Below are 10,610 nucleotides of genomic sequence, written 5' to 3'. Positions count from 1 at the left end.
CTATTCATTTCCATCCTTTTAATTAATTTTATTATTTTTTATTTTTTCTCTCATGTTAAGCCGAGCAGGACCTTTTCAGCTCATTTTCTTTCTCCTAGTCAGATATCAAATCCTATCATATCCATCCACGTTTCCAAATTCCATTCGCTCCCACCTTTCACGCGTTTTAAACACGCGTGCCACAAATCTTCAGTAATAAAAAAATGAAAAAAAAATAAATAATAATTGGTTGATTTTCAAGAATAAATAGTCCAACTTCCCCAATTTGTTTCCTCTGTTATTGCAAGTTTGCAACTATCTAACCTTCATTTTCTCTCTCCTCTCATTTTTCTTCTTATTGGTAAGTGGAAATTTCTTTAATTTTCAGGGAAAATTTAAAAAAATTCTGGGTTTTTCTGCTATGATTAATGGGTTTAATATAAGCCGGCTAAAATTGTCAAGAATCCTTATTTTTGTTCGTAATGTTTTCATGTGAATTCATTTGTTTTTGGCGTATAAAGGGCGGTGTAGACAGGATTTCAATCCCGAGAATTCATTAAGACGGTAGAAAGAAAAGATCTGAATGTTTGTTCTCCAACCAAAAGATTTCTCACTTTCTGGGGTTCTTATGATTTTTGGAATTTTTTTTTTTAATTTTCATTTGATTTGATTATTCAATTGCCAACTTGAGAAAGAGATGGATGGATAGAAGTATAGAACATTAAAGCAACGGTTATAATTGAAAGAAAGATTTTGATTCTTTACTTTGTATTTTTTTGGTTAGTCAACCAATTCATCTTCCACTTTGATTGTTGCAAAATTGCTTGTATTTGATGATTTTGATTAGAAAAAGAATCGAATTTTTTGTTCTGATTTCTTACTTTATTATAATGATTCTCTTAAAGGCTTGCATTTTAAGTTAATAGGTCACTATTCTATGTACTTTCAGTTTTAGTAAAATATCACAAATTCACAGCATATTGCAAAAAGTTGATGATAATAATATCGTCCTTTATTGTTAGAGATTGTCAGCTTTAGATTCGGTCGAATTACTTGTACAATTAGACTGAAAATAAGTCTTTGTTATACCCACTAAAGTTTGCTTGCATTATTTTTCTTAGTCAAACATTAGTTGTAGCCTTATAATATTAATATAATATTCTTACACCTTTTATTTTACTTCATTTCTATATAACACCAATTCCTAATGCTCTGTTTCCCCTGTCTTAAGGTACAAGAACCTCCAAAACAAGCCTAAATACGCCTTATTTTCATCACCCGAAATTCGATTTCTAGTACAAGGATGGCGATCAAGACTAACGGATTCGTAGACGGTTCGCTACCCGAGGAATTGATGCAAATTTTGGTGACATTGGCATCAACATGGGAAGATGTCAATGACCCTAATTACATACAAGTAAAACGTTTAAGTGGTGCCATGACTAATGAAGTGTTTCAAATTCTTTGGCCTAATGATAAAAATGATCTTAATAGAAAAGTTTTGGTCAGAATTTACGGTGAAGGTGTCGAGGTCTTCTTCAATCGAGACGATGAAATTCGTACGTTCGAAAACTTGTCGCACCACGGTCAAGGCCCTCGGCTTCTTGGCCGGTTTTCCGATGGCCGCGTTGAAGAGTTCCTCCATGCCAGGGTATGTATGGTTGTATGAACACATTCTTTGTTTTATATTTGTTCATTTAATTCTCATGCTTTAAATATTTTTAAATCAAATCTTTTACAACTAATATCAAAATTATTTTATTTTAGCATGAATGTCATTATGTCAATTGTGAATGAAGTTAATGCTTGTTTAGAATTTTGTTACGTATTGTATACGCCATGGTAAACAAGAACACGTTCATTTCTTAATATCCTAGCAAAGAAATAATTATATGTGGATAACACCTTTTTGTGTTATCAAATTAAGTATACATGTGGACGAACATTGAAGATAATTTATTGTTTCATGCACCCTAACATGTCTTTTTGGGATTAAAATACGATTATTTTTTTTCATTGATGCAAAATCGGCTAGTTGTACTCGTATATTTTGTGTAGGTGAATGTAGCAATCATGTTTTTATTAGAAATTTCTTAATGGAGATTACCTACTATTTACAATTCAATTATAACAAGAAATCACATTAATTCTTAATAATTACGGATTATTCCTTAATCTAATTATTTGTTTTTCTTTATTGGGTGATTTACAGACTTTAACAGCAGAGGATCTACGTGATCCTGAAATATCATCACTGATTGCTGGCAAGATGAGAGAATTTCATGGCCTTGATATGCCTGGCACGAAAACTGTCATCCTGTGGAACAGATTAAGGTACTGAACTCGAGTTAAAAAATAATTTATTGAGTGTTAGGTGACTAACAGTTAACCGATTAGCCCCGAAAATTAAACTGATTGTTTTAGCAGCTTACCTAATATTGTTCATTTTATTTCGTGGCGTTACATAGGCGTTGGCTGAGGAAGGCAAAGAGTTTATGCTCACTTGCAGACATCAAGGAGTATGGATTAGATACTTTAGACGACGAAATTCAGCTCCTAGAAAAGGAACTCACACAAGATGATCAAGAGATCGGATTTTGTCACAATGACCTTCAATATGGCAACATAATGATGGACGAACAGACTAAATTAGTCACTCTAATTGTAAATTCCAATGACTTTGTTTGATTAAAAACATCAGATTTTCTTTAGCTTATGCTCATAATTTGTTATCTGACTGAATTAATAACCTTCTGCAGGACTATGAGTACGCGAGTTATAATCCTATTGCCTATGATCTTGCTAATCACTTCTCTGAAATGGCTGCCAATTATCATACTGATCAACCTCATATTTTGGACTACACTAAATATCCAGGTAATTTGTTGGTCATGTAACTAATGTTTAATACTTTCATCCTGGTTTAGTTCAAATTATACTATTTACGTGACTATTAAATCTGAATGGATGGACTAGGGAAATACTTGTGACAGTTGAAGCTAACATTTTCTGTTGCATTTTATGACAGATGAGGAAGAACGTCGAAGATTTGTTGTTGCATATTTGAACTCATCAGGTTAGTGTTAATCAGTAAAATTTCAGTGATTTTTACCGCCCTTTTCAAGCAGTTGAGAACTCTTTTTCAGAAATAATTTCTTTCAACTCTAAGCTTAATGAAATGTCGAAAAATTGGCCAGTTGTTAAGTGAGAACAAAATAAGTGTTATCTGGAGCTGACTCGGAATCTAATCGACTTGTATTAACTTAGATTCTTCATGTTGATATTTTATGTTTGTTTCTGCTGATCCATCCAAATTGATATTTTGGAAATTTGCATATATTCTAATGTTGTACAACTTTCGTAATCAATTGATTCAATTTGTGTTTTCGAACAGCTTGATAATGTGTTTTTCATATGGTCCACATACAGGTGATGACATTTGTGATAGTGAAGTGGAAAATTTGCTCCAAAATGCTGAAAAATACTCACTAGCAAATCATATATTTTGGGGCTTGTGGGGAATCATCTCGGTAAGCATCTTTTGTTTACATTCGCACTATATCTTATCTTTGTTTCGTGATATTGGATTTGACAGTAGAATTGTAGGACATAATGTTTAGTTAAAAATTAAAAAAAAAATCAGTTTTGGTAACGAGTATTTAATTTGTCACGGCAGGCCTATGTGAACAATATCGACTTTGATTACAAGGAGTATGCGCGACAGAGGTTCCACCAGTACTGGCTAAGGAAGCCTCAACTCCTCGGTCCCTTTGCAGTACCTCGCGATGACTGTGAAAATGGTTTCTGAAACCTGCAGAACATCAGAATGCAGGGGTGGCTTATTCTTGATGCCCAAAGTTTTGTAAATTAAGCGCAGTGTAAAATCGAAATGTAATGATCTTCAATGTGTATCAGATCACTTAAGCATCGTGATGCTGCTGCTGTAAATTGTAAACGACAAGTAATTGTTTGTACCTTGTCAAGAGTCTTAGAATGTATCTTCTAATGACCCTGATTATGATGAAACGGTACTTATCTGGTTCGCCGAAGGATCTGTGTTCTTGCATTGCTGTATACTTCTGAATTGAAATCTACTAGTTTAACAATCATATGTAATTCATTTTTAGTCTGCTATAACATATAGATACTCAAATTAATGAAAAAAACTCAAGTTACACAACATTATTGGTCTTTTACTGATATCTTGAAATATATTTACAGTTAAGTAGCAGTAGTAGAACAATAGTAGATTTCTAACCACAATTTTTCTAACACTATACAAAAACCTCAATCCAGAAAATTGTGTTACTTGAAATTCATAAAAAGGTAACAACTTATGCATGTTTGTACAATAAACTTCTTGAAAACCCGATCAATGCAAGAATGCTTAAGAAAGATAGGTACTTTAGTGCTATAACACAGTATAGTTGCCTATGAAATTAAAATCTTGTCACTACTTACACCTATAAATATCCATATACATACCTATAGAACCATACATATATATGAATATCAATATTTTTTCTGGTATACCTAATGACCATGCTTTACATACTTTTCTAATTTAAAATACTTTCTAAATATAGTGTCAAAATTATCTTTGATTTGTTTCACACAGTATTTTTAAATGCAAGCTTACTTGGTCATCTAGAGTCCATTAAACTCCGACTTAACCGGATTATTTAAGCCGAATTAGGCCCAAGCCAATAGAAGGGAAAGATCTCTCTAGCTACAAATGATGTTGTGTTCTTATACCAAGCTAACGGGATACTTTGTTAAGTTAGAACAACTCTTTTACCAGTTGATCTAAGCATTTATTTCACACTATATTATCAAAAGAGGTATATAGAAAGTTAGGTTCACGTAAAAGAAGTATTTCATAAAAAATTACTACCTCGTTCACTTTGTTCTACATAATATCATGGTTCAAGATGGCTTATGTAATCTATTAACCCATTATTAACCTTCTCGTAACTAGTCTCTTTTTCATTATCTATACCCTTCTTTTCAATTCACAATTAGGCTACGAAATTGCACTATATACTTCTTATAATACTCTACATATATAATGCTTTGTCTAATTAATCTATTACGGAGTATCTTTTATGATCTATTTGATAACCAGTTATAAATGACAATAGTAAAAATGAATTTACGTGTAATTCGAAAGCCAAATAACATCCCAGTGTGACAGTGTCCATAGAAATGCAATCTCATCCTCATACTTGCGTATGTATAACTACTCTACATTAGACAATACAAAATACCTTTGAAATTTAAAATTCTAGTATGATGTCATTGTCATCTTGCAACTATAAGAATCCAGAGGTATACAAATTCTTCAAAAAATACTAATAAACATATCAAATAATACCTAATGATAATGACTTACACACTTTGTAACTTAGAATATCAAGATACTTTTTTTTTTTTTTTGATATGTTACACTTTATTATGGGAAGAGGTATAGGGAAAGGTTAGTCATAGTATGCTACAGCTAGTACATGTTCTTTCCTTGACCCTAACTAGAATAATTTGATCATTGACCTTCTAATTTAATTGTCCCTTACTCTTTAAATTGGCTCTTGGCAAATTAAAATGTATATGAAACTATGCATTTTGGTTCTGGTCACAGATGCTCTTACCCACACGACTATATTTTTTTTCTTATGTATAAATCACTAACATTAGTTATAGTGAATTAGGTTAATAATGCAAAAAGTTAAAAAGTTGCACTAAAAAAACGGAGAGAGTACATACTAATTTTCCTATTTGGTTTTGGATTATCGATAATAAACTCATAAAATAGCTAGTACTGTCAAGTTGAATAAAATGAACCAAGAAACAATGACAAAGTTTGTTAAACGTTGTTACTCTCTCAATCATGGTAACCTAAACCTAACAATTAAATCATTGATTGGAATGGCTCTTTGCATTGTACTTAAATCTCATGTTCTCACCTACTTTGTTTTCGTTTTCCACTTCACATGTAGGCTACGAAATGGCTCTATATTATACTTTAATTTGTCCAATGTATGTATATCCTTCTAATGCAATAAATGGTCACATGAGATTAAATTACGATATAACTCAATTACTTGTTTAGTTGTTCAGTTGTTCTACATAAAATTGTATTAAATTGTACTCCCTTCGTCCCCAAAACTTCGACCCTTTTGGCCTAATTTTAGTCCCAAAGTAATTGACCTATTTGCATTAAAATACCCACTAATTTACAACAATATTTGTGCAAAATTAGCTTTCCCATATAAAATTTTGTTTTTTAATGCATTTTTAATAATTTATCTCTCTATTTTTTTTACAAATCCCATGTTAATTTATCTTTCCAATATGTTTTTATTTCTTTTTATTTAAATTTCTTAATAACCGCGAAATCAATCCAAAATGGTCAAAGTTTTGGAGATAGAGGGAGTACATGTTTTATACAAATTAAATTATACACTTGATGAGTGTATGATAATAAGTCCTTTAAAGCACAACTGATGAATGTATGATAATAAGTCCTTTAAAAGCATAATAAGTCATTTTCATCCCATAATAAGTTATATTAAGACTGCCTCACGCAAATAATTATCAATTGAGAATATTAAAATCTTTTGGGAAAAGAAAAGTACACATATACTCCAAGTCAAGGTCACGAGGCACGTAAGTCAAAAATGGATAGCCATGAGATGAAAGTCTTTCTCCACCATTTCATAAATTACTATTCCATACCTCCGTTTTTATTTAGTTGACACCATTTTATTATCATGCTTGTCAACGTACTTTTTTAATAATTAATATTTGTAATTCTCGATATTATAAAATTATAAAAAGTGAATATAAATAAAATATATATTGAGACGATTCAAATAAGATTTCACTTGATTATGTTTTATTGTAGCTATAAATCACAAAAGTTAGTTAAAATGTAGTTTGTAAATAGTGTGAAAGTCAAATAGTGTCGATTAAAAAAAATGGAGAAAGTAATTAAGTTTATCATTCTATCAAAAAAGATTAAGATATAGACTTATTTTAACTCCATAATTTTTTTTATATATCAAGCTAAGCTTTTTAATTTTTATAGATGGAACCATCAACAAATTCTATCCGTCCATTCACACTTTCGGACGTCGATGATTTCTTTAAATGGGCAGTGATGATAAAGTAACTAGGTACCTTAGATGGAACACAATCCTCTCTAAGGAGGAAGCATTCACGTACCTTAAGAACGTTATTATACCACATCCTTTCCGATGGTCTGTGTGCCTCGACAACCATTCAATAGGATATGTTTCAGTCCGGCCTGGCTCGGACAATGATAAATTTAGAGCTCATTTGAGTTATGCCGTGGCCTCTGAGTATTGGGGCCATGGTATTTGCACAAGTGTTTTGCGGAAGGCTATACCCGTGGTCTTTACGGAATTTCCTAATCTTGTAAGAATTGAAGCTTTGGTGGAAGTTGAGAATATTGGGTCTCAAAAAGTATTGGAAAAAGTTGGTTTTCTGAAGGAAGGATTGTTAAGGAAGTATGGGTTTAACAAAGGAGAGATTCGAGATATGTACATCTATAGTTTTTTTATCTACTGATAAGATTAATTAGCTAATGTTTAAAAGTTCTCTATTTGGTTTTGTGTATCTTTTTACATGCTTTCTGTGTAAGAGTTCAAATTTTATTTATGTATACAATTCAAGGAGAAACTTGTTTTGGATTAAAGATTAATTATGATGGATAGCTAATTAGCTATGGCTCTGAAATTCTTTAATTTGCATATTATTAAACTGTTCAAGAAATAATTTGGTATCTCATAATTATTGTTATTGCTCAAGTTGTCAAAGCATTGATAAATCCAGTTTCAATTATCTTCTATCTTTAGTAGACTCTTGGGTGATGATGATGTGATAATTGGAGTACGTAGGACTGATTTGATTATATAGGTGTATAAGTACTACTTCCTCCAATCTGTTTTTTTATTTGATACAATTTGACTTACCTTATTCATTCACTATTGTAATACCCCGTATTTTTATGCATTTTTATAAAGTATTTAAGTATTAATAAAATGTATTGTTAAGGGCTCAAGTATTTTAATTAAATATTTTAAAGGGTTAAAGTATTTTAAATATAAGGTTTTATAAAAGTAAAATATATTTTGGGTTAAACGTTTATTAATTATTGGGCAATGTAAATTATTCCTACATACTCTTATTGGAATAACCTATTCCAAAACCTATAACTTAAGCCCTATCCCATAACTTAAGCCCACATTTTTATAAGCCTAAATTTAACCCTACACTCTCTACTCTATAAATACACCATGAATCCCCAAAAATTTCCCGCACAAAAAGGTTAGTCTTTTTGTTTTATTAATTTGTGTAATTATAATTATTGATTTATGAGTTTTGATTTTATTGTTTGAAATTAATTTAATTAGTATCAAATTGTATGTTGATGATTAAACTTTACAATTTCAGATTTTATAAATGTCATAATTTTCAGATTTTGTAAATTTTATAACCTAGGGTTTTTAATTATTGAAAATCACGATTTCAGGGTTTTTACGAACAATTGATTTAGGGCTTTTATAGTAATGATATTTGAAATTTTGGTGATTATAACCACTAATTAGTTTAACTTAATTTTGAACACGTAAATTCGTGTTTTAATTTTTAGATTTTTGTTCGTTAATAATAATCTCGTTTTAATCCCGATTAGGTTCTGAACTCATCCGATTTTGATAAAAAAGTAGTGTTTTTCATGTGGAAACAACGTTTTAAGAAAGACTCACTACCCATGGTAGTGAGCACCACCCTCTCGTGGCCAAATTCAGCCTCTAAATATGATTTTTGGGCAGTTTTTGATTTTTAACAAAGTTTTTTTTATGCTTAAAATTTTATCCTTGAGTTTGATTAATAAAATTAATTATGTTTAAAGTTAATTAAGCATAAATATATGTTTTTATTGAAGTTTTAAGAGGTTTTTCATCATATTATATTGTTGGAAATTACTTGGGTTAGTAATATTAATTGTTGGTTGTTTTTTTAGGAAGTGATTACTTCCTAGGAGACTTTTAATTGAGTATAAAAGTGATGTATTGATAAAGTTTTGAAGGATTTTTAATTAATCTAAAGTGCTGGAAATAGTTTCTAAGTACTACTTTTGATGTTTTATAAAGAGGGTTTAATCACCCATTAAAAAGGGAGATTATTAGGGGTTTTTAAATAATTTTCAGATTTTTATTAAACTTTAAACTTGCTGTAATTTCATGTATAAGAGTATTTTTTAAGGTTTTTATGAAGAAAATTTAAAGAACTATATATAAGCCTTCAATTTTAACTAAAGGGAAGGTTTTAAAGTGTTGTTTAATTGGATTTTGAAGGTTTTTTTTACGTAAGTTAGTATTGCTGTAAATTTGATTGATTGGGTATTGATTGAGATGTTATTGTTTGGTTTAGGAGAGGAGTTTATTGAAGGTGATTTCTAGATAGTAAAGTGGCATACCAACTCGTATATTCAAGGTACGTACGAGTTATGAAACCTTGCCTTTAGAAGTATGTTTAGGGATGTATCGCGAACTTAGTATCATGTATAGAGAAGACTGGGAATGATTGTTTGGTTATACATTATGATTTTCGTATGATGTGCACTATTTTATTTTGCACAATTTAATTTGCTACTTACCTTTGAATTTATTTAAACTCGTTTTCATTTTATACTATTTCTTCTAGTTTGGATTTTGAATAAGGACCTTAACGGTTCCAAGTTGTAAGACTTAATTTGGTTTTGCTTATTGGTTTTGAAACTTATTTGTAACTGAATTAGTTTTTCCGCTGCTAATTTCTGATATAGCCTTAACGTTTGAACACGTGGCGGTAGCACACCGGTAATTCTCTTGAATATTGTTTAGGGTCCTTACAGGTTTAAAGAGAAAATTATTGGGGTGTTACAACTATCATCTTACTTTTTTTTTTCTTTTTTTTTTTAAATTATTTTTTTATTATTAATTTTTTGGTAATTTATATGTAAGAGAAATATAATTACAAGTATATTTTTTTTTTGTGTTCCCTCCTAATCTAGTTCACCCTTCGGGTTAATCTGGTTTTGGGGTTCAGTTCTAGATGATTAGCTTTCACTTTTCTCTCAATTGTTACGTTGTTACGAGAGATCGAACATGCAATCCTCTTTACCCAATGCAGCTCCAATCACCACTGCACTAATAACCAATTGACATGAGTATATGCTAAATCGTTTCAATAAATACTATAATTAATTTTTTTTTTTGAAATTCTTTTCTTATAATTTGTTTAACATAAAGATATCTATAATATTTATAATACGGAGTTTATACATTAGAAAACGTGTTTAATAAGAGATTTATCTTGCCATGTAGTATATCACACTTTTTCTCAGCCCACAACTACTTCATGATGATTCTATTCAAAACAAAATCTAAAAAATGTAAATTGGGAATGAATCGTTAAGCGCATGTAATAAGGTAGGTATTACCTAAGCCCAAAAATAATTCACGATTAAACTTTAAAAACATGCAATAATAATTGTCATAAATGAGTGGTCAAGTAAAGCTAAGCATGGCTTAGGTACTTAGGTTGGCACGAAAAATGATCTAACCTAA

At 30.5% G+C, this 10,610-nt stretch overlaps 1 protein-coding gene and 1 pseudogene across 1 annotated transcript; both read left to right on the top strand.

Annotated features, from left to right (window-relative positions):
* The first annotated feature begins 237 nt into the window (after positions 1-237).
* LOC145586398 (putative choline kinase 1) lies at positions 238-4,028 on the top strand. The gene is made up of 8 exons (XM_081643233.1): positions 238-340; positions 1,211-1,630; positions 2,192-2,313; positions 2,448-2,643; positions 2,739-2,856; positions 3,008-3,055; positions 3,409-3,509; positions 3,656-4,028. The coding sequence occupies exons 2-8, from the start codon at positions 1,283-1,285 to the stop codon at positions 3,785-3,787; spliced, it is 1,065 nt and encodes a 354-aa protein (XP_081499359.1). The 5' UTR covers positions 238-340; positions 1,211-1,282; the 3' UTR covers positions 3,788-4,028.
* A 3,035-nt stretch (positions 4,029-7,063) lies between these two features.
* Positions 7,064-7,733, top strand: LOC145585142 (uncharacterized; annotated as a pseudogene).
* Positions 7,734-10,610: the final 2,877 nt, after the last annotated feature.

Source organism: Chenopodium album, chromosome 16, assembly GCF_948465745.1.
Source record: "Chenopodium album chromosome 16, dcCheAlbu1.1, whole genome shotgun sequence".
Classification (NCBI taxonomy): Eukaryota; Viridiplantae; Streptophyta; class Magnoliopsida; order Caryophyllales; family Amaranthaceae; genus Chenopodium; species Chenopodium album.
The sequence above is the reverse complement of the archived record's forward strand: the minus strand, read 5'-3'. Positions and strand labels throughout refer to the sequence as shown.